Genomic DNA, 22,753 nt, shown 5'->3' with positions numbered 1-22,753 from the left:
TTTCCTGGAACAGCTGTGGGTCAGAAGGAGGCAGCACTGACAGAAGTTTAGAATCCTTGGCTCCCAGACCAATGCCTTTAGACAAGCCAGGATGGAGGAAAGAGGAAACTGATTCGGGGGTTCACTGAAGCCTTGTCTCACAAGCCCTCCCAGCTCCCCATTTATGTACAGAGCAAAGTATCATTTCCTTAGCCTGGTAATCAGGGTCTGCCACAAATGGGCAAATCTGTCTTTCTAACTTTATCTCTGACTTTTCTCCCACTGAGTGCCTCAACCCCAGCCAGACGGGTTTCCCCCCATTTTTCAAGCATGTCTTTCATAATCTTCTTTATCTCCACTTAACTTCTAACTTCACCAGGAGATCCATTTCCAAGCCAGGGTTACCCCTGAGGAAAACTTTCTCTGACCCTCCAAATTCAGAGACATCTTTCTCACCTCTAAATTCCTACAGCATTTACTGTCTTCAGAATGTATCATTTTCTGCCTTGAATCACTGGTTATTTCTTCATATGTATGTATTATCTTTCTCATAGACTGTCAATTCCCACAACACGAGGACCACCTGTTATACTTCTTTTGCACATTTCACAGTATATAGCATAATGCCTTGCATATAAGTGACCCTAACTGATTCAACTTTTAGAAGGCATTCTGTCTGCTCCTCAATGATCCCAGTCTGAGATGGGATTGCTACCAGCCCACAGAGATGGTTAGCAGATGAGGAACTGACAATGCAGCTTCTGGACTTCAGCCCTGGGTTTGAGGTGATGCTATGAGAAGAAGGTTGAGATGGCTGAGGCAATCCTTCGGTTTCAAGGACAGCTCAGGAACTGTCCATGACACAGTATATTGTTTGAGCAACTTGAATTGGACAGGGCAAAGGGTAATGCCAATGAGATCATGGTGAGCCCACTCAAGGCAAAATTTTGGGGTTCTCCTCAGTCATAGGGAGTCACCCTTGCACCTGCCACCGTAGCCAGTTGTTCTACAAATGTTTACCGTTGGGGAGGGCAGGGAGAGAATGTGTAAATGATTACATGCAGAGGGTCATCTTTATAGGAAAAACAACTTAGTTATTGTTTCAATGGTGAACTATCAATACACATTTTGCTGGTAGAATCAGCACCATTACAATCAACATTTGTTTAACAAAAATATTTTGAAGTCCCAGATGTTTATCATTTTCATTAACACATAAGATACAAGTAAGTCTGCTTTTGTTAAGAAATTTGATTAGCTAATTATTTAGACCAGGGCTTCACAACCTCAGTGTAATTTACATCTTGGTCTGGATAATTCTTTGTTATGGGAGCTATCCTGTGAAATGTGGGATGTTCAGCAATATCCCTGGCCACAGGCCAGTAGCAAGTCCTGGTTGTGACAACCAAAAATGTCTCCGGACATTATCCAATTGTCCCTGGAACTACTGAATTAGACATATGACCTTGAGCAAGCCACTGTCCCTCTAGAACTTAGTTTTTCATCCCTAGGGTAATGCTTGAGTATGTAAAACCCAGTGTAATGGGACAACAATCCCACTAATCTCAGGCTTACAGAGCACATGACACCATGATGAGGATGTCAGAATGGATGAAGTAATCTTATTCATCAGCACCTCTAGGATAGGATTTTAGGGAACAGATCACCAGGATTGCAGTTGGGAACCCAAAGGCTCATCATCATTATATCATTTAAGTTCTGAATGCTTTCCTCTATAACGTGCTGTTCAGTTTCTGTAACTGTCTGGCAGAAGTGAGTGGTGTTGGGTGTGGGGAGTGAAGAGCAATGATGGGTGGGTGGGGAATGAAGGAAAAGGAAGACCAAAAGGTATAAAAAGTCCCTTTCTATTCTCAGGGAAGCTGCAGCCTTGAGGGACCAGGGAAGAGGTAGCATGATTCAAGGCAGGGACCACAATGTGGTTGGCTTCCTCAAAGCAAAAACTTGAGTCAGCCAGGCTCAGGCAACACCCTGCATCGGCACCCACTCAGTGTTGTCTTGTTGAGCAGCCTGAAGAATACAGATGAGCCACCTGCCCATGTGGGATCTCTCCTCACTTGCTTGACTGTGCCCACTTCCTTGGGGAGGCCTTACAACCAGAGGCTTTCTAAGTGGGACCTCTGGGTTGAGTCTTTCTATGAGCTAGCACCATGAGATAGATGGGGGCGAGAAGGAGTGGTGCAGCAGCAGGGTTCCAGATAGAGGAGACAGCAGGAGATAGGGCATGGAGGAGGTGAGGGACAAGGTGGGAATAAAGCAGGGATGCAGACGCAGTTGCACACATGGGCAGGTGCAAGATCATGGGAAATCTTATGTCCTGTGAGATGTAGCTTGGACTATACCCTACGACAAGCTTGTCCAACCCATGGGCCACGGGCCATGTGTGGCCGAGGATGGCTTTGAATGCAGTCCAACACAAATTCGTAAACTTTCTTAAAACATTATGAATTTTTTTTGCATGTTTTAAGCTCATCAGCTGTCATTAGTGACAGTGTATTTTATGTGTGGCCCAAGACAATTCTTCTTCCAATGTGGCCCAGGGAAGCCAAAAGATTGGGCACCCCTACCCTATGAGAAACAAGCTATTGCAGAGTTTTAGACGAAAGAAGGGACCACATTTTTTCTCTTGAAGTTGAATCAGATATATACTTGAGTTGAGTCTTACTGGAGTTGGAGTGTGTGTGGTGTCCAGGAGAGACAAGAGCATCTGCTGAGAAAGAAATAAGAATGGAAGAGATGGGCTTGGGAAAAGTTTAAGATTGTCAGGGCTGTGTGACTGATGGACTCAGGCTCATACTGAGGACTCACCATGTGCCAGGCACTGGTCTAAAACCTCTTGATATACATCTTAATGGATCCTAATACTGCCATGAGGTAAAAAATACTATCCTCATGAACAGATGAAACAAGGAAGCTTTCAGTGATTTAGTAAACAGACAGATGGTGTGCAGCTTATAAGCTGCAGAGGCAGGATTCAATTCCTGGTCTGTTTTACTCAAAAGCCTTATCTTCACCACCATGCAGGACTGCCTCCCCATAGCTGGTATTGGGGAGGTGGCGGGGTCTAGAATCACTTTCAGGTGTCTTGCATAGGTAACCAGGGAAACTGAGATAGACAACACAGGAAGAGAAACAAGTTGTGAGGAAGATGGATTCCATTTTGGACTGTAGTTTGTGTTGTCAGAAAGTGCCAGTTTAGGGGGTTGTACATGAGGAACACCAATCTGTCTCTCTGGGGCTTTACTCCCTCCTCCTGAGCTATACTGGGGGCCTTGGAGCACTCAGCTTTCTGTGTTCTGACTCCCCTTTTCTGCTGTCCAGCAAAGGTAAAAAGGCTGTCCTAAGAGGAAGCCCCAAATCTGGAAGACACTTTGCAGACAGACAAGGCTGAGTGACCTGTGGAAGTCAAGAGTGAGGGCTAGCAGGCTCCAGGGAGCTAGTTAGCTCTTTGATTGTGATGAAAGGGAAGATGTTGATGAAAAAGATAGGAGTGTGGCCCTTTCCCCAGCATGGCAAACCACTCAGAGACCAACCAACAGTAAGAAACAGATCACGCCAGGCTCTGGCATCCACAGCTTTTCATGTTCAGGTTATGCTTTCAAATCCAACCTGCCAAGTTTGAGGCTTCAGAGTCAGCATGCAGACATTTCCAGTAGTGCTCAGACTCTGACAAGGCCTGAGGTCACAGGTGAGCGCTGTGGATGTGACAGGAGTAAGGCTGATAGGGACTGTGGGGAGTCCACATGGAGGTCTTTGATTCTCAGCCCAGCACTTTGGTGGGAGGCCCCTGAGTACATGCCCTCCTGGGCTCCCGTGAGTGGGATGACAAAGTGGCGAACGCTTTGTTCTCGGAGGGTCAGGAATAAGAAGCACTTTGTTCCTCAGAAACACAACAGTGCTTTCCTACTCACCTTGCCATGAGAGCACAGGCTATGGAACAGAGAAAACATCAAAGAAAGCCCAGACACTTAAGAACTTTTGGCAGGGAGGTTGGAACTAAGTGTTCCAATGACACTGTAGAGGAGGAGACCAGATAGCAATGCCTCTTTCCTCCCACCCATCCAACCCCCTCAGCACAGGGGCTCATCAAACTCAGGGGACATTCCTTCCTCCCAGACTGATCTTTACTCAGAAACCTTTCTAGCCTCTCCTCATCTCCTGACTGTCTTGGCCTCGGCAAGAAGAACACCCGTCCCTACCCAGCTGTCTTCAGCTCCTGTCCTTCCTCCCAGCTGCCAGAGAATTATCAGGTCAGTCTGCTCCTTCTTTCTTCTCTGCATTTTTTACTAGCAGGAGTGCCAGGGGCCCAAGGATAATTGGGAAGAGTCTCTCACCTAAGGCCAGTTAGAGCTCGTATTCTGCAAGTGTTGCAGTTCACAAACTTTGCAGAGGCTGAGATTTCTGTGGTGGACCAAGGGAGCAGGGGTGGCTGAAGGTGGGGTGGCTTCACCTTCAGCTGGGTGGTTGGCTGGGTGGCCTTGGGCAAGCATCTCCTCTTTCTGGGTCATGAGAACTCGGTTATGGGTGAGATGATCTCTAAAGTACTGTTGGGTTGGGAATGTTGGAGGCTCTGGGATGTGGCAGACAGTCACCCCAGGCCCACTGCTGCCCCCAACCACCTTAACTCTACCAGCAGGAGGAATGGCACCAGCTGTGACCCGGCTCCTTTTCCTTCAGCTTGTTCTAGGGCCAACTCTGGTCATGGACATCAAGACGCAGATTGGCAAAAAGAAATTCTATGCTTTAAACATTGACTATCCCAGGGTTATCTTCCCAAAGGGTTTCCAGGGCTATTGTAATGGTCTGATGTCCTATATGCGGGGCAAGGTGCAAAATTCGGATTGCCCAAAGATCCATTATGTGATACATGCCCCTTGGAAGGTCATCAAGAGGTTCTGCAAGTATAGTGACAACTTCTGTGATAATTACAATGAATACTGCACGCTCACCGAGGATTCCTTCCCCATCACGGTCTGCTCCCTGAACTACCAACAGCCACCCACCAGTTGCTACTACGATAGCACCCTGACCAACCAGAAGCTCTACCTACTCTGCTCCCGCAAGTATGAAGCTGATCCAATAGGTATCATCGGTCTCTATTCGGGAGTTTAATTCCTGAGTCATTCCCCAACCTCTACCACCACAGACCAGCCTGTCTCCATTTCCAACACTCTGATTCCTGTAACAAGACTTCCTTCCTGACTTCTGAGGCAGGCAGAGTCCCCTCCCAAGAGACCAGGTGGGTGGGAAAATGTCCAGGGCTTTGATCACCATGCGAAGTGGTGCTATCTTCTAGGTTCTTTCCAGCTTGTTTACCCCCTCTTCACCCCCACCTCCTCATCATCCTCCCTCTCCCAGAGACAGTAAAACCCACCCAAGAAGTTGACTGTGTCCAGTTGGCAGTGACTGTCCACCCACTGGGCCAGATCCTAAGTCCTGGATGGAGGCCCAGGGCCTCAGCTCACACCATGGCAACAGGCACCAGCTCTGAGTCTCACCTCCCCATTCCCACCACCCTTCTCGTCTCAGCCTCCCCTAGTTCCCTTATAATTCCCTCCACTCACCCACCTACTCAGGGGATATGGCTAGCTATAGGAACCTCCCTGAGGCCTTCAGACTCATGTTAGCCTCACTTCCCCACAACCCCCAGTTTCCAGCCTGTTTCTCTCTGTGAAATCATTGTTTCTCCCTTCATATAACTTTCCTCTCCTCTTTCCTTTTACTATGGAGCCTAGGACTGTCTCTCCCCCCAACTCCCCACCACCTTAGTCACCCTGCCTTCCTTTTTCCAACCTCTTTTTCTTCCAGTCTTCTTACCTTGGCTCACTGGCATTTCAAGGTATCTTCTCTCATCCATTCCACAGAGGTTCCTGCTTCCCTTCTCTTCCAGAAGCTCCTCCCAAATCCCCCAGACTCCAGAGTCTGCCCCTGACCAGGCAGGGAATGAGGCAGGCCCAGCTCTAATCAAACATAAATTTCTAAAACCACATCTGAGTACGTAAGATGTAACCATTGGAGGAAACTGGGTGAAGGGCACAAGAGACCCCTCTGTACTATTTTTTTTTTGTAACTTTCTGTGAATCCATAATCATTTCAAAATAAAAAGTTAAGAACATACACCTGACTCCTTTGTGATTTAATTGCTTTTTCTTCAGTGCCCCAGAACTCCTGCTCTTGGAATCCTGGCAGCCTCCCCCATCTGGCCATCTTCCTGAGCTACCCTTAGCAGTCTGTAAGCTCTTCTGTCCCATGTGCACCATGATGGAGGTGATGTGGGGTAAAACTTAGTGCTGGGCTGGGTGTTGAAAATAGACTCTCCTATTACCCTAGCTCTGGAACAAATTTGTAATAGAAGTCAGGCCACCTTAGCTGGCTTCTACTTCTCCACCCAAAAAACCTGAACTGTAACAGATGAGGAAGGTGGAGGGACAGGGAAGGATCTAATACATGATACAGTCATAGTCCATCACATCAGGAACTGCTACACCCTTTTAGGGGGTGGGGGTGGAGAGGTGAATATCAGTAATATGTGAACACAAGTAGCAAATACTTTTACCTCCACATCTGGTTCATTTCTTAACTTCAAATATATTCTTCCATCCTGTTCTTGGAAGCAACTGTTGAGGAGGAATGCTAACTGATGGCTGGTAGGCATAAGGCTAAGCAGAGTGAAGGGTTTGTTGTTGAGAACCCACACTCCTGCGCTGCCTCTTCTCCCTCTCTCTACACTAGTAGGCCCATCTGTCCCTCATAGACAGAGATTTTAGCTGCTGCACACACAGATGTTTATTATTTTCCAAGTTCCCTGGTGTTAAACATGCAGGGTCAGGGGGCTAGTGAGCTAAGATGAAGCTCCTCCTTACTTGGTCTTCTTATCATAGGTGCCAGCACCCTTGTAACCACTCACATAGCCTGTGTTGTCATTCATCACTTCCCGTCCGGCAATGCCCTTGCCCTTGCCACTCTCATCAAAGCGCTCCTTGTGGGTGCCGGTGTACTTGCTGGTGTCTGTCAAACGGTCCACTGCACCCACTGTTGTTGCTTTCTGCAAGCCAGAGGATGGATTTGAACCCTCTTCCTTTCCTTACCCTGTCGTATCCCTTCCCCAAAGATGGCCAGAGATACTTAGAACAAGTGCTTGGAGCTCTTGCTCTGCCACTGGCATGGGGTGCTGCTTTCTTAGGGCCCAGATGCAGCTGTGGGCAGGAACTCTGGTAAGAGCCATTCACTCGTGGGGGAGGAGGAGTGTGGTGTGGGAATGAGTGTGGTGTGTGCAGAGGGAGGGTGGTTTTTTTTTTTTGTTTCCAGAGGAAACAAAAATTATTCTGACTAGGTTGCTGCCAGAGGACTTCACTCCCACTCCCCAACCCAATATCCATTGTAGAAAGAGCTTTTAGTTCAGACAGGACAATTAAAAAAGGGAGTAGGTGAGAGGCAGGAGGCCTGAGATTAAACCCTAAATAAGAACTGAAAGAGGAGTGGGCATCAGGTACCAAATCCTCTACACTAATGTCCTCCAAAAGCCACCAAACCCTACCTGCCTGGCTCAGACACTGGACACTTGGAAGTTAGTCTAAATCCACTATTAAAATAGCCATGGACCTTGGGCAAGTCGCTTCCCTTCTCTGGGCCACATTTTCCTGACTTCTGGAATATCTAGATGATCTCTAAAGTCTGTTTCTTCCCTGTCTCTACAGTCACACAGTTGGCAGGGTTAGGGAGGGTAGACTGGAACAATGGGGATTTAGGGAAGTAGGGTCAAGGGGATGAAGACTGTCACTCACAGTTGCGCCAGTGGTGGTTGGGTCCTTGCCCTCCATGAGTCCATAAATGCTCTCCAGGACTTCATCTGGACTCTTCCCTTTGAAGCGCTTCTGGCCCAGTTCCTTCACTGCCTCTTTGAACTGTTGAAACGTGATGGTTCGGGCGTTCTTGGCCCTGGTCAGTTAGACAGAAATCCAGAAACTTTGGAGCACAAAAGCATTACCTTCCAAGGCCCAACTCCTACCTCACTCAGATTTGTCCTCTTTTGTCCTATCAGTAAGTGTCTCAATGACAAAGAATAGCACAGTGCCAGGTACCCTGTGGTGCTTGGTAGGCCCACTGCAAATGTTCCGCCACATGAACCCTTCCATGGCCAATTACCTCGCACTTTCTTCTCACCCCCACCCCCACATCTTTGGCTCCTCACTTGACTTTGCTGAACACGATGTCCACATCTGTGGAGGTGACCGTCTTGCCATCCATGATGCCACAGTCTTTGCATAGCTTGGAGAAGTTCTTGTTGTTCATTTCAGTGCCACTGCTTGATGATTCTCCAAAGGCAGCAAACCGATTGAATGTTTTCTCTGCCTCTGATGCCATGATCAGCTAGAGGTGGGGGAGGGCAGTCGTGGGAGAGACTTGGGGGTGAAGGAGGAGGGGGAGGGAGGACTGTGGAGTAAAGAGGATGAGTGTTAAGGTAAAATCAGTCAGCAACAGGAACAGCTCCCCTCTTCCCTGTTGGTGTCTCCTCTCTCCCTCCCAGCTCCCACTGCACCTACACAACTACAGCATGAGTCTCCCCTTCCCAGCACTGGAGATCCCAATATGGATCCTACCTACTGAATGATTCTCTCTTTCCCCCACCTCTTTTATGTACCTAAGATTACCTGGACGGTGATCTGACCCTTCCCGGCCTTTGTATTTAAGTGTGTGCAGATATGTGGTAGCCAGTTGGCTGTTGCAAATGAGGAGACAGAGGGAGGAGAGGGAAATTTCTATGACCTCAGCAGTGGTTGTGTGACATCACTTCTGGTCCCAGCTACAGCCCTTGCCTTCAAAGGAGGGGGCTTTTGGTCTCCCTATCTTGCATGCTGAATTGAGCAAACTGCCAACTTTCTAACCTTTTCGGATGATTACATTTCCATCATTTCAGCCAAGCTTACCCATCCTCTGGGTCCCAGTCAAATTGCCTTATGCTCTGCCCCACAACAGAAGTTGAGGCGAGCCCAGGGAAGTTGTTTTAGTTTGTTTGGGCTGCTATAACAAAATATCATAAACTGGGTGGCTTATAAACAACAGACATTTATTTCTCAGAGTTCTGAAGGCTGACAAGTCTAAGATCAAGGCATGGGCAGATTCAGTGTTTCGTGAGGGCTACTTTCTGGTCTAGAGATGGTACCTTCTTCCTGGGTCTTCACATGGTTGAAAGGGTGAATGAATTCCCTTGGGCCTATTTATACGGGTAAAAATCCCATTCAGAAAGGCTCTGCCCTCATAAAACTAAATCACCCCCCAAAATGCCCCATCTCCTAATACCATGACTTTGGGAGTCAGGATTTTATTTATTTATGTATTTATTTATTTTGAGACGGAGTCTTGCTGTCTGTTGCCCAGGCTGGAATGCAGTGGCATGATCCTGGGTCACTGCAACCTCTAGCCCCAGGATTCAAGCGACTCTCATGCCTCAGCCTCCCCAGTAGCTGGGATTAGCCCAGCCACTGTGCCCAGCTAATTTTTGCATTTTTAGTAGAGATGGGGTTTTGCCATGTTGGCCAGGCTGGTTTCAAACTCCTGACCTCAAGTGATCCACCTGCCTCAGCCTCCCAAAGTGCTGGGATTACGTGTGTGAGCCACTGCGTCCGGCCGGGAGTTAGGATTTTAATATATGAATTTGGGGACAACATAAACATTCAGACCATAGCAGTTAATGAAAACAGGCTGGCATTTTTTCCAGTCTCCAGGCTCAAGTGTAGCATGGAGAATCCCACTGGCTTTAAAAGGCCAGTCTCAATAGAAACTTTAAATGGCTTCCAGTGTTGGGTCCAGTAGGCCTTGGAGAGTAACAGATGTGGACAGCTCAGGATAAAACTGGGATGGACTGAGGGTGAGGCTCAGACTCTGAAAATCTTTAGATAAGTTTCTATGCAGGTCAAAGATGTTCCTCAGGGTTTTCTCTCTTCGGCCTTTTCTCTGGCCAGAGGCCCTACAGATAGATGAACCTCATGGATCCTAAAACAGAGCAATGAGACTGGTGACTTTCCTCCTTTTCCCATCTAATAATGCCACCAATTTCTATTTTTTTTCTTTGTCTTACAAATCTACTCCTTTCTTTCCATTCCTATTACTTCCACCCTTATTCAAGTTCTTATCATCTCATAGTTGGATGACTACTCTGACTTCTAAATGATCTCTTTCCTAAATCTAATTCTTCACTCCCATGCACCCATAATCCATCTCTATAACCTCCTCCCCATCAGGTTAATTTTCACAAAGCAGTATTTTTTATTACTTCTGCTCAGGAACATTCTATGGCTCAAGATATACTACAGCTTCTCATGGCTAAATCTTCTTGCTTAGCATTCAAGGACCTGTACAACTAACTAGGCCCCAATCTACCCTGCCAAACATCACCCACCTCTCATCAACATCATTCTTGGGCGGCGCACAGTGGCTCACGCCTATAATTCCAGCACTTTGGGAAGCCAACAAAGTGAGACCTTGTCTCTAAATAAATAAATAATAATAAAAAAATTAATTGCGAGCGGTGGCATGCACCTGTAGTCCCAGCTACAGCTACTCAGGAGGCTGAAGTGGGAAGATTGCTTGAGCCCGGGAGTTTGGGGCTGTAGTGAACTAGGATTGTGTCAGTGCACTCCCACCTGGCTGACAGTGTGAGACCCCATCTCAAAGAAAAAAAAAAATCCCAAAACAAAAACCCTAAGAACCAGTTTATTCTTCAGCTGGGGTCATATGGCCTAACTGCTATACACTTGACAGGCTACTTGGTAGTGCAAGGAGCATAGTCCCTGGAGTGGAACGGATCTGGGTGGGAAAATGAATCCTAGATATGTCATTTACTAGCTGAATGGACTTGGGCAAGTCACTAAACATTTCTGAGTTTCAATTTTCTCATCTGTACAGTGAGGACAATAACACTAACCTTATGGTATTAGGGGATAATATATGGGAAGCTACTATTCAGTTCTCCAAAGTAACCCGAGTGTCTCTGCCTCCAGACTGTCCTTCATGCTCTCTCTCTGCCTGGATAGAATGCCCCTCACGCCCACTCAAGTATTCCATGATTGCATTTCTCATCTTGGTGGTTCACCCTAGGAACAAAGCCCTTTTCCTTCTCTGAATTATAGTAAGAAAATGGTTTCTAGACTGTGGGCCACAGCCTTCTGGCGTGAGGATTTCTGAAATCTTGCAAAGGGCCCTAGAATCTGTATGTATAAAGAGTGAGTGTAAACTGAGTAAATAATACGCCTTGCATGTGTAGGTATTACTACATTTACAGACGTTGTGACAGAAACTTACTTCAAAGTATTGATGAATTCATAGTTTGTATTTTCTCCATCAGAGGATACAAAAACTATTATGTGGGGTTGGAAATCTCTGATCACCCACTCAAGAAGGGTGGGAAACTACTGCTACAGGACTTATTGTCCAGATGATTGATCTTATATATACATAATTTTTCTTAACTTGTCCTGTGTTTGTACCTTCTCTTGACAAATGTCAAAATGTCATTTCTCATCACAAACGTCTAGAGAGGGTGTGAACAGACTCACACTTTGAATTTCATCTACACAGTGGCTTGCACATAACAGATACTTAAAACTGTTGCTTAGTTGAAGGTATAGTTTGAAGCTGCTCTGGCCAAAGGGAAAGAGTTGAGAGAGAGATTGTCCTTGCAACACTTACACCCTGGTCGGGCTGGGAGCTGCCCTGACATGGAAGAACCCTATCTTAGGGTAGAACCAGCCTTACCTCTGCCTGCAGCAGACTGGGTGGGACCCCTACGTCTAGGAAGCCAATGGATCTCAGTGGAAATTTCCCACCTCCTGCCTGCCCTGCGCCCCTGCGTCGGCCCCTTATCAGGTTCCCCCTGAGTCATCCTGACCCAGAGACGAATTTAGATGCTGGAACCTTCAGGTCCTTCCCTCCCCCACTCCAAGTAAGACTACTTTCGACAAAGAAAAGCCTGCAGACAAAGTTCTCACTCCAGGCTCTCCTTCTCCCCAGGTTCCTCTGGGGCTGGTGAGATCTCTCCTGTCTTCCGCACCTTTGGCTATGATCCTTATTCCAGCAGGCTTTTCCTCGTCCAGGAGAGTGTTAAACTGGCGTCCAGAGGGAAGAGGGGCCTAGGAGAGGAGCCAGGGCGCCCAGCTTATGTGCCAGTTTCTGGGGAAAAAGTTATAAAGGGAGTGGGAGAAAGGAACAGAAGAAAAGTTGGGTGCTCCAAATTGGGGAATGTAGTGGGGGCCTTAGATTTGGGGTTGTTGAAGGCTGGGTTTTAGCCCGACCAGTTCTCCAACTCTGGGTCACCTCCTCCCTCTTGGCCTCTCCTTCTTTCCAGTAGACCCTGCCAAGTGGGGATGAAAGGGGCATTGATGTTCCTTGGATGGGAGGGGTATTGCGGGTGGTGAGGGTGGCGGTGGGAGGGTGGTTCCCAGGCAGGAGGGGGCAGGGGAACTTGGGGGTCTTGGGGGGGCAGTCGGTGCTGGTGTTGCAGTTGGCAGCTCAAGTTCCATTGGCCATTGTTCCTGACTGGCCTGACGCCCGGCCCCCGAAATGGCAACTCAGGAACCAGTCTGAAGGGGGTTGGGGTGGATATGATCCTGGGATTGGGGGAGCTACAAGGGGGGCAGGAGGGGAGAAATTCAGTCAGGTTTCCTTTTGCCTAAACAACTTCGAATAATTTCCTTAAGCCACATTATCTAATCAACTACCTCATTCCAGGGAGCCTTCCTCTGAGGGGCACAAAGAGGGCTCATCTGGGGTGTGTGTGTGTGTGTGTGAAGTCTAGAGTGGCAAACCCACTCGGGTACCGAGAGGGACGCGGCAGTCCCTGAGACCATCGCCTGGGCATTGCGATTCAGCGGGCCTGAGCTGGTCTCCTTTTCTGGGCCGGACTGGGAGGGGTTAGCGGCGAAGCCACAGGGTCTCTTGGGTCCCAGCCCGGGACACTGCGTCCTACCCAAGCCCCTACTCCACCCCCGCAGGGTTAACTCCGCCCCTGCGCCTGTTTACCCAGGAGTCAGAGCCTCTGGGGGTCCCCGGCCCCTCCCCCGTCGCCCCTTGAGGCATTGACCCCAGAGTCCCTGTTGGCCATCCTCTCCACCCCCCCGCGTCGCCCGCGATCGCCCTCTATTTATAGCGGCCCCCCGCATTCCCCGCCCCCCCTCCCCGCCTTGTTGTCCAACTTCTCCCGGAGCAGCCGGAGAGCAGGCGTCTGGACGCAGCAAAGAGAGGAGAGGTACCAGGACTCTGGGCACTAGGGAGTCGGAACTGCTGTGCCCTCGACGTTTCCCCGTGCCCCCTTTCGGCGCCGGCACACCTGCCGTTGCCACCGGGCGAGACCCCCGCCTCCTCAGCGGCGGTCCCGCCCACCTCCTCCTTTCTTAATCTAGTTCTCTGTGTTCGGGCGGGGGGATTCGAACTCGTGGGGTGTCAGTATCCCGGGTTCGTCTCCCCACTACCGGTTCCCACCACTGAGCCTGGGGGCGAAGGAAGGAGCCAGAGTGCGAATTGCAGATCCAGGTCATGGATGGGGGCGGTGCTGAGGGCAGCCGAGGGATCCCTCGCAGTGCTGAGGGATCCCCGCACTCCCCACACCGCCCCAATGCGGGGGGTGGGGGGAATGTTATGGTGAGCTCGAGAGGAGCCTGGAAGCGTCTAGCCGCCCGCCCCCCGTGCCCCGGTCCCAGCACAACCCCTCCCTGACCGGCAGTCTGGGCGGGGTGAAAGGTGGGGCGTGTTTACCGGGGGTCTGGGGCGGGTCTGCAGGGAGCCAAGCGCCCGTGGGCGGGCTGGGGCGGGCCGGGGGCGGGTCTGCGGGGAGCCCGAGCTGGGGCGGGCCCGAGTCAAAGGCAAGTGAAGGTGGAAGCGGCAGCGGCGGCAGCAGGTAGGGGGAGGGGCAGGCGAGGGGCCGCAGGGCCTGGAAGGCGCCAGCCGGGTAGGTGGGCGGTGTGATTGATCCCCGTCCCCTGGAGCTGGCGGCTCTGGGGAAAGGGCCGGCACTGAGGGGGCGCTCGGCTGCTGCGCACAAAGCCTGAGGCTCCGAGAGCGGCAGGGCGTGTTTGGGGTGCGCGCGAGGTTGTGTGCAAGGTCCGGGGCGCTTGGCACCAGCCACGCAAGGGTGTCCGTCTCCACGCGGACGGGCGGCGTAGGGACTCGTAGGGACGGGTTCCGGATGCTGGGCCCTGCCAGTCCCCTCTGTCCTACCCATCCCTTCCCGATGGCGCTTGCCTTCGCGGGCCGTCGGGGGAGACCGGGAGGAGGTTGTGGGACCGCCCTCCTCTCCCTTTCTCCACTCGTGGGACCTACACGGAGACTGGGTAGAGGAGAGAAGCGACGGCACCAAGCTTTGTGTTTGTTTTTATATTGTGGAGGGAAACAGCCATGCTCTGCCACCCTCCTCTTACTGGAGAGCTGTCAAAAATTTTGGGGATCCCCTAGTCCCCCGCGTTTAGTCCCCCTGCCGATAGAAAATTGAGGCCAAATGTAGTAACGAACTGGGGCAAGGTCACACTGGGAGTGGCAGAGCCGGGATTCGAATCCGGAGGCTTCCTCCACATCAGCACTTCCTTCTCTCCTCCGCGCAGCCTGAACTGATGCCCCTGTAGCCTGTATTGATTCCGGCTGGAGCCTAGAGAGGACGTGTTCTCTGGACTCAGGAGTAGACACTGGGGAGGGTTAGTGACCCGCGGAGGTTGATGACCCTGGGAGTCTGGGTCTTGGCTGAGGCTTTCTGTAACTAAAAGACCCCGGGTGTGTCTCCCATGTCATTCACCTCGTTGCTGTGTTTTCTCAGACCCCAGAGTCAGGAGTGAGAACCCTGACCCCTAATCCCACTACATCCAGCCAATAGGAGCCCAGTAAGTGACCCCACCTCGCAGGCTGCAGGCTCCTTCCTGTGCAGGTCTGTCCAGGTGCTCTGCTCCTCACCCACTAATGTTGAACTTACGGAGTTTATTCAGAGTTGGGAGGAAGAGTCTTGGGAGGAAGGGAGGCATTGGGTTGGTTGGACAGATGTCCCTTTTATGTTGTTTTCCCCACCTCACCCTTTGGTCATGTTACTTTGGTCATTTTTAGCCCCCTTTGAGCTGCCGACCTTGGGGCTTTACTTGAAGGTCATGGTCAATTGTGAGCTCTCAAAATCCTGTCTTTTGGTACCCTGTCCTTTAGAATATTCAGTCACTGAGCTACGAGTTTCGCTCCCTACCTGAGAGTGTGGAGTAGACCCTAAAGATAGCCTGGGAAATCTGAGCTACGCTTCTGCCCCACCCTGGTATCTTGGTCCAGGGCAGAGGAGGGAGGGGGTCTGGAGGAGTGGGTGTTGAGGGTGGCGGTGGGGATGGTGAGTATCAAGAGAAGCGGTGTCCTGATTCCTCTTCCAAAGTTTCCACCAATCAGCCTGGAAATGGAGCTGGGGGCAGGAAAGGCCCTCTTCGTGTTCTGGAGTAGTCTTCAACCCCTGGCTCCCTCTGTTCCCTGCATCTTCCTGTGCTGAGAGAGGAAGCCTGGTGTTTGAGGAGATGTGGGGATGTGGAGACAACTTCCCAGTCTCGTTTCCTCATCCTACCAGGCATCATGGCGGAGCTGCAGGAGGTGCAGATCACAGAGGAGAAGCCACTGCTGCCAGGACAGACGCCTGAGGCGGCCAAGGTTATTAGAGACCGTTTGACTCCCATGCCCAAATTTGAGACCTCTAAGCATCCCCCTTGCCTTCTAACTTCCCAAGCCTGATCTTATTCTAACCCACAGCACTACTTTCTCCACTTCCACCCTAGTCTCTCCCCATACACTACAATTGGGAGTCAGGCCGTTGTCTTGTCACTACACTAACCTTCATCCTTTCCATGTCTCTCTTTGTCAATCTCTTTCTGTCTTTGGTCTCTGTTGGTCTTTACTTGTCTCTCTTTGTCTGTCTGTCTCTCCATCTGGGACACCACATGGTCGTGTGTTTCTGTGTGTGTCTGTGTGTGTCTCTCCAGGAGGCTGAGTTAGCTGCCCAAATCCTCCTGGACCAGGGACAGGTAACAGTGTGGGGGCAGTCCCAAGGTGGGAGGAGGGGCTCTCCTCTTCCTCAGTAGAAAGATGGCCTCTGCTTGGCCCTTCTCTCTTCGTTTTCTTTCCTTCTATTCTGTCCTTTCCCTTCCCTATCTCTCACCTCGCCTTCCTTCCCCCTACTCTTCTCTCTCTAATCTTCATTATTCTTTCTTATCCTCAAACTCATCTTCCAGTGTTGTGTTTTCCTCAGTTCTTGCTGATCCTGTTTTTAATTCTTTGTTCCCTTTTCCCCCTTGCCCGCCCACTCCCAGCTCCCTGACCTTGGTGTTGCTCCTTTTCTGGCCTCGTCTTCTCTGAGCCTAGCTCCTGGTGCCCTGTTTTCCTGCAGACTCACTCTGTGGAGACACCGTATGGCTCTGTCACTTTCACTGTCTATGGCACCCCCAAACCCAAACGCCCAGCGATCCTTACCTACCACGATGTGGGACTCAACTGTAAGGACCTTCATTCGTCTCCCACTCCTGTCTGGAAAGAGGCTGTGGAGGAAGGGTAGAAACCCAGAGGGAGGGGAGGGGTCAGTGTGGGAAGGAGAAGTTCTCTCCTAGTCTGTGGCATGAAAGGAAGGGTGAGTTCTGACTGGGGCACATGTTTCCCTGTCTGATTCTATTGTTGAGGTGATGTGGGTTCTCTTTAGATAAATCTTGCTTCCAGCCACTGTTTCAATTCGGGGACATGCAGGAAATCATTCAGAACTTCGTGCGGGTTCATGTGGATGCCCCTGGAATGGAAGAGGGAGCCCCTGTGTTCCCTTTGGGGTAAGAGTTAGGTCGTTACCGCTTCACCAGACTGTGAGGAACAGGACAGGTGTGGGAAAGGTTCGACTGGGAAGGAGGAAAGGGAGGGCAGTGGTGATTCTGGGAGAGAATGAGTAGGATATCCTGAGGTGGGGGGTGCGAGGGCAGGTTGGTATCTTCCTTAACGTGCTTCTCTTTTCCAGATATCAGTACCCATCTCTGGACCAGCTTGCAGACATGATCCCTTGCGTCCTACAGTACCTAAAGTGAGAGTCCTGGGAACCCCTCCAAACCAGAGTTCTCTTTCCAGCACAAGGAGACCCTTAGAACTTCCAGGTTCACCATGGTTCCTGAGCCAGTTTCAGCTTCTGAACTCAATATATCTTCTTCCTTCATGCTCCTACCTTGATTATTGAGAAAAGGTGGTGGGTTTGGAAAATTGGCCAGAATCAGCAGAGTAGCCCTAATGGATGGAGGGAAGGAAAAGGGTCTATGCTTGGCCCTGCCTCAGGCTAAGGAGGGCCTTCTCTGATCAGAAAGGGAGGAATAAAAGGGGGTGACATAATCCCTGAGGAACCAGATAGACTTGTCTCTTTCTCTCCCACTCCCCTCTCCTTCATGCCCACACCTGGTGGGTGGGGAGCTCTGTGGGTGAGAGAGAGTGGGGGAAGGAAGAGAACGCCAGACTACGTGTCTTTGGTATTCAGAAGGAGGTGCTGACCCCTGGGTGCTGTTCTTAGCTAAGCTTCTCCTAGACACCAGGGCTCAGCACCTCTGGTTCAGCACTTTGCTGCTCTTTTCCTCATTCTCCCCTTTGTTCACTAAAGTTGTGTCTGTTTTCACATTTGCTTTAAGTTCCATTCTTCCTGTTCCTCTAGAGGAACCAGGAACTAAAGCAGAACAAGTTGAACTGGCTCTTGAAAATTGAGAATGGACAAAGAGCTATCTATATAGGAAAACAGTGTGTTGGTTGGCTGGTGGATGGGTGTTTGTTTTTAAGACACTAGTTCTCCAGGAGAAAGCTGGGATAGACTTCAGGGATCTACCCTGACTACCCGTGCCAACCTTTGGCTCCTTGGGCCCTTCTTTTTCGCATCCTCCAAAGAAAGGTCCGTGTCTGCCCTTCTTTGTGCTCATGGACTCAGGAGGGAGGGTGAAGAGTTTGAAGAGATGGGCTGTGGCAGGTTTTGGACAGCAGAGTCCGTGAGGCATATATTTCTTTCCCTTTCACAGTTTTTCTACAGTAATTGGAGTTGGTGTTGGAGCTGGAGCCTACATCCTGTCGAGATATGCTGTAAGAAATAAAAAGCCCAGATAAGGGAAAGGAGGGTCCAGACTGATTAGGAGAATACTGTTTATTAGTGCTGTTTGGGGGAGGAAGTGGGCACTAGGCGGGGAGTCAGGCTCCATGGGAGTCCAAAAGTGGGTAGGGCTTAGCGGGGAGGGGATAAGGCCATGCCCTGTTTCTCATTTCCTTCCTTCTTCTCTCCCTCAGCTTAACCACCCGGACACAGTTGAAGGTCTTGTTCTCATCAACATTGATCCCAATGCCAAGGGTTGGATGGATTGGGCAGCCCACAAGGTTTGGAGGGGCCTGTGTGCTGAGACCTAGGGTAGGGGATCCCCTTGTATGGATCCAGTTAGGCTCTGGTAGAGTCTAATGCTTGAAGTCTGGATGGACTCCGAACTTCAAGGAGGGAGTAAAGGGGCAGGAAAGTGAAGCTGTCACTTTGCCTAAGTCTCTTATAATATCCTGAACTTTCTTTTTTTTTTTTTCTTTTTTTTTTTTCGAGATGGTGTCTCACTCTGTTTCCAAGGCTGGAGTGCAGTGGCTTGATCTTGGCTCACTGCAACCTCCGCCTCCCGGGTTCAAGCAATTCTCCTGTCTCAGCCTCCCAAGTAGCTGGGATTACAGGCGCCCACCACCAAGCCCAGCTAATATTTATATTATTAGTAGAGACGGGGTTTCACTATCTTGGCCAGGCTGGTCTTGAACTCCTGACCTCGTGATGCACCCACCTCGGCCTCCCAAAGTGCTGGGATTACAGGCGTGAGCCACTGTGCCCGGCCAATATCCTGAACTTTCTCACCTGTCCTCTCCTCATAGCTAACGGGCCTCACCTCTTCCATTCCGGAGATGATCCTTGGACATCTTTTCAGCCAGGTAAGTGGTTGTAGAAGATGATGTGGAAGAGTCGAGGGGTGCAGCAGGGAACTTGAATGCTTGGGCTAACTTCCTTAGCTGGGACAGAATTTGGGGAAGGAAGAAGGCTTACCTCTTTTCCTCCAGTAATTGTTGGTTTCTCTTTCCATCCCTAATGTTTTTCCTTGTTATCTCCTTCAGGAAGAGCTCTCTGGAAATTCTGAGTTGATACAAAAGTACAGAAATATCATTACACATGCACCCAACCTGGATAACATTGAATTGTACTGGAACAGCTACAACAAGTGGGTGGGCTGCGTGTGTATGCATGTGAGAGAAATGCAGAAGCAGTAATTGGGGGTCATGGGGAGGCACACAGGAGGGGAGGGAGGTCTGGGTAGTGTGCAATGTGCAAGGAATGCAGCATTTAGTGTGCAATGGGGACAGCTTCAGGACAGAGCCAGTGGGAGGGATTGCAAGGGGTTGTCCCCCTTCTCTTGTTTACCTCCTTTGGATTATTGGACTTCCAGAAGTAAGATAACCTTGTATCCTGTGCCCTTCCTCCCCTTTTGCTGCCCTCTGACCAGGGATCTAGGGCACAAGTGATTATAGGAGCTGTCCTTGGGGCCTGCCTGCCACCTTCTCCTTTGGTTTCCACTTTTAATAACCAATATTTGACTGTGATTTTTGGGACAGCGATAGTTCCATCATGGGGGAGATAGCTTATATCTGGTTAGATAGCATTGCCAACCTAAAATTCCTACTCTTTTAACCCCTTTCCAGCCGCCGAGACCTGAACTTTGAGCGTGGAGGTGATATCACCCTCAAGTAAGACTTTAAGAGAGAATGCATTGCCTGTCTCCCTGGATCTTCCCTAGGAGCTTGTATCCCTTAGAAGAAGGAGAATCTTTTGCCAGGGAACTTCCTTGTCATGTCCCACCCCATCCTATTTGGTAAATCACTTCCCTCTAGGTCTTCCCCCTTTCAATCCTCTTGGTGGCATCAGCAGGGAAACACAGAAGGCTCTTTTCTCTTTGGAGCCAGACATTTTTCCAGCTGCACTTCTAGGCAGAGGCCAGCGAGGGAGTGTCAGGGGCTCACTGCCTTCTCCCCAACACTGTGTCTTTAGGTGTCCTGTGATGCTGGTGGTAGGAGACCAAGCACCTCATGAAGATGCAGTGGTTAGTAGGGGATTTTGGGATGAGTGAGGGAGGAGGGCTGGGGTCCTAGAGTGGTGGTCAGAAGAGTATCTTGCCAAGGGGATGCCCTGTTTGGCACAGGGAGATCAACTTTGGGGCACTAGGAATTTGATCCCTGGTAAGGAGTAACTGGGTAGGGAGCTGATAGAAAAGGGAATGGGGTCTGGGTTCCTGGGTCCCTTATAGGGGGAGGGGCCACAGTGGGCGTGACTCATTCATTCAGTCTCCTGCTTACTCCAGGTGGAATGTAACTCAAAACTGGACCCCACCCAGACCTCGTTCCTCAAGGTCAGTAACCTGCTCCTGGGCCCCTGTCCAGAGTCATATATCCTCTCTAAATTCAGCTGCTAAGCCTCCAGGGCCCTGCATGGGAACAAATGGGGTGAACGAAGAACAAAACAAAGGGGCTGGAGTGAAGAAGCTAGGGAAGAGAGACCCTTTCCACCTCTCCGCATGGCTCATTTATGTATGTTTCACTTTTTCTGGGTGGCGCTCTCCTGAACAGATGGCTGACTCTGGAGGTCAGCCCCAGCTGACTCAGGTGAGTAGCCCTGCCGTCCATGGGATGGGGAAGTGACATAGGATACTGGTGGCATTGGGCTCTGCCTTTGCCACACACCCCATCCCCACAATGCCACAGCCTCAGGCTCCAGCTCTGCCTCTAACCTCATCTCACTGTCTCCCTCGCCTCTTCTTACTTCCACAGCCAGGCAAGCTGACTGAGGCCTTCAAGTACTTCCTGCAAGGCATGGGCTACAGTGAGTATGGGGACAAGAGATTGCTGCACTGTAGGAGAGATGGGCACTGACGGGGTGGAACTGTTTTAGGTTAATGCCTGGACTTACCACTATCTGCCCAATCGAGCTCATTGATCCCCTGGCTTAGTTATAACTAGTCATAATCCAAGGACCACACCCTGAGTCGCCAGCCCCATTTCCCCACTTTCTCTCTGACTGCTTGTGCATCCTTCTGTCTCCACAGTGGCCTCATCCTGCATGACTCGCCTGTCCCGGTCTCGTACGGCCTCTCTAACCAGTGCAGCATCCATTGATGGCAACCGGTCCCGCTCTCGCACCCTGTCTCAGAGCAGCGAGTCTGGAACTCTTTCTTCGGGGCCCCCGGGGCACACCATGGAGGTCTCCTGTTGAATGACCCTTGTTGCCCTAGTGTGGGACCCAGCCCTCACCTCCCCCAGAACTAACCTGGGAGGTGCTGAAGGGGCATTGGGCCAGAGTAAGCAAGGGAAAAAGGGCAGATCACGTGGGGAGATGACCTTGATCTTTGATTGCTACCCTAACCTTGACCTCTAACCTGTGATTCCCCCCAGCTCCTGAAAGAGATGTCCTAATATCTCTTAGGGACCCAGACCCCTAAATTCTCCTCCTCCCCCATTTTGGTGTTAAGGTGGAGAGGGCATGTATCCTCTGTCCTGATCTAGGTGTCTGTAGCTGAGGGGTAAGAGGTTGTTGTAGTTGTCATGGTGCCTCCATCAGACTCTCCCTACTTATCCCATATTTGCAAGGGGAGGGATTTGGGGCTGGGGCTCCATTTACCAAAGCTGATATGGCTTCTCATTAACCCTTTAGGACTCTGAAGGGTATGGACCTACATGAATGTGTGTCAGGGGGAGACTTGCTGGTGGGTTAGTGCTCCTCAGGATGTGATAGAAACATCCAGGGTGGAAAAAGGAAGTTGGAATGGGAATTGGTGGGCAATGAACAAGTGTCGGGGAAGGATTGGTGCTGGGGAAACAGGAAGGGGCCTGGGGCCATTTGGCTGCACTAACTTTGGTAGCTCTCAGTGTGCATCTAGAGTGGGACTGGGGAGGGAGCTAAGCTTGGGCTGGGCTACTTGGGGCTTGGCATAGAGGTGGAAAGGGCTATCCTGGGGCTCTGACCACACTGTATTATGTGTGGAGGGTGCCCTCCTGTCTCCCACAACTTCTGCTATAACAATAAACTGTAGATGAATTTGAGTACCATTACTATTATTTGTCTAGGTATGCCTGCATCATGCTCTTCTTCCTATCTTCTCCCTGTCCAAGTCTCTTATTCTCTTTTCAAAGTGATATAAACCCTGGGAGAGGGCCTTTGTGGCATAGGCACTTCACAACATATGACCATGTAGAAACTGGCCCTTTTCCAATACAATGGTGTTGCCTTGATATTGATAGTATTTTTAAGCTTGGGAGAGAGGAACCATTTAGATCTTAGGAGACTTCCTTATCAACTATGGGTAACTGAGAAAGGCCACAGGATTTCAGAGATGCCACCACCACCACCACCTTCAAGAAAGAATTGAAGAGGCTGGGCATGGTGGCTTGCATCTGTGACCCCAACACACTTGGGAGGCTGAGGTGGGCAGACTACTTGAGCTCAGGAGTTTGTGACTAGCCTGGGCAACATGGTGAAACCCATCTCTACAAAAAAATACAAAAATTAGTTGGGCTTGATGGTGTACACCTATAGTCCCAGCTACTCGGGAGGCTGAGGTGGGAGAATCACTTGATCCCAGGAGGTGGAGGTTGCAGTGAGCCACAGTCACACCACTGCACTCCAGCCTGGGCGACAGAGTGAGACTCCATCTCAAAAAAAAAAAAAAAAAAAAAAAAAAAAAAAAGA

General features: G+C 50.2%; 3 protein-coding genes across 16 annotated transcripts; 2 read left to right on the top strand and 1 right to left on the bottom strand.

Moving 5' to 3' along the window:
- Nucleotides 1–4,117: 4,117 nt before the first annotated feature.
- Nucleotides 4,118–6,112, top strand: RNASE13 (ribonuclease, RNase A family, 13 (non-active)). Its single transcript, XM_011976216.1, has 2 exons — nucleotides 4,118–4,247; nucleotides 4,631–6,112. Exon 2 carries the CDS (start codon nucleotides 4,639–4,641, stop codon nucleotides 5,107–5,109), a length of 471 nt encoding a protein of 156 aa, XP_011831606.1. The 5' UTR covers nucleotides 4,118–4,247; nucleotides 4,631–4,638; the 3' UTR covers nucleotides 5,110–6,112.
- A 651-nt stretch (nucleotides 6,113–6,763) lies between these two features.
- TPPP2 (tubulin polymerization-promoting protein family member 2) lies at nucleotides 6,764–8,758 on the bottom strand. 2 transcript variants are annotated; one of them, XM_011976217.1, is made up of 4 exons: nucleotides 8,639–8,758; nucleotides 8,189–8,430; nucleotides 7,782–7,935; nucleotides 6,764–7,042 (listed from the first exon to the last, which is right to left on the bottom strand). In XM_011976217.1, the coding sequence occupies exons 2-4, from the start codon at nucleotides 8,359–8,361 to the stop codon at nucleotides 6,857–6,859; spliced, it is 513 nt and encodes a 170-aa protein (XP_011831607.1). In that variant the 5' UTR covers nucleotides 8,362–8,430; nucleotides 8,639–8,758; the 3' UTR covers nucleotides 6,764–6,856. The 2 variants fall into 2 exon arrangements, with proteins under 2 accessions (XP_011831607.1, XP_011831608.1); XM_011976218.1 differs by having other exon boundaries at nucleotides 8,626–8,691.
- Nucleotides 8,759–13,094: 4,336 nt separating this feature from the next.
- On the top strand, nucleotides 13,095–22,116 carry NDRG2 (NDRG family member 2). Of its 13 annotated transcripts, none has more exons than XM_011976222.1 (17): nucleotides 13,142–13,240; nucleotides 14,798–14,861; nucleotides 15,572–15,651; nucleotides 15,981–16,022; nucleotides 16,385–16,490; nucleotides 16,691–16,811; nucleotides 16,994–17,056; nucleotides 18,024–18,084; nucleotides 18,286–18,372; nucleotides 18,898–18,954; nucleotides 19,135–19,238; nucleotides 19,717–19,761; nucleotides 20,063–20,114; nucleotides 20,373–20,420; nucleotides 20,638–20,673; nucleotides 20,839–20,890; nucleotides 21,114–22,116. In XM_011976222.1, exons 3-17 carry the CDS (start codon nucleotides 15,577–15,579, stop codon nucleotides 21,278–21,280), a joined length of 1,116 nt encoding a protein of 371 aa, XP_011831612.1. In that variant the 5' UTR covers nucleotides 13,142–13,240; nucleotides 14,798–14,861; nucleotides 15,572–15,576; the 3' UTR covers nucleotides 21,281–22,116. The 13 variants fall into 13 exon arrangements, with proteins under 13 accessions (XP_011831618.1, XP_011831617.1, XP_011831612.1 ...); XM_011976219.1 differs by lacking the exon at nucleotides 13,142–13,240 and adding an exon at nucleotides 13,812–13,888 and having other exon boundaries at nucleotides 21,114–22,107; XM_011976228.1 differs by lacking the exon at nucleotides 15,981–16,022 and having other exon boundaries at nucleotides 13,095–13,240.
- Nucleotides 22,117–22,753: the final 637 nt, after the last annotated feature.

This window comes from Mandrillus leucophaeus, unplaced genomic scaffold, assembly GCF_000951045.1.
Source record: "Mandrillus leucophaeus isolate KB7577 unplaced genomic scaffold, Mleu.le_1.0 Scaffold163, whole genome shotgun sequence".
Taxonomy (NCBI): Eukaryota; Metazoa; Chordata; class Mammalia; order Primates; family Cercopithecidae; genus Mandrillus; species Mandrillus leucophaeus.
This window is presented reverse-complemented; position numbering and strand designations above follow the sequence as displayed.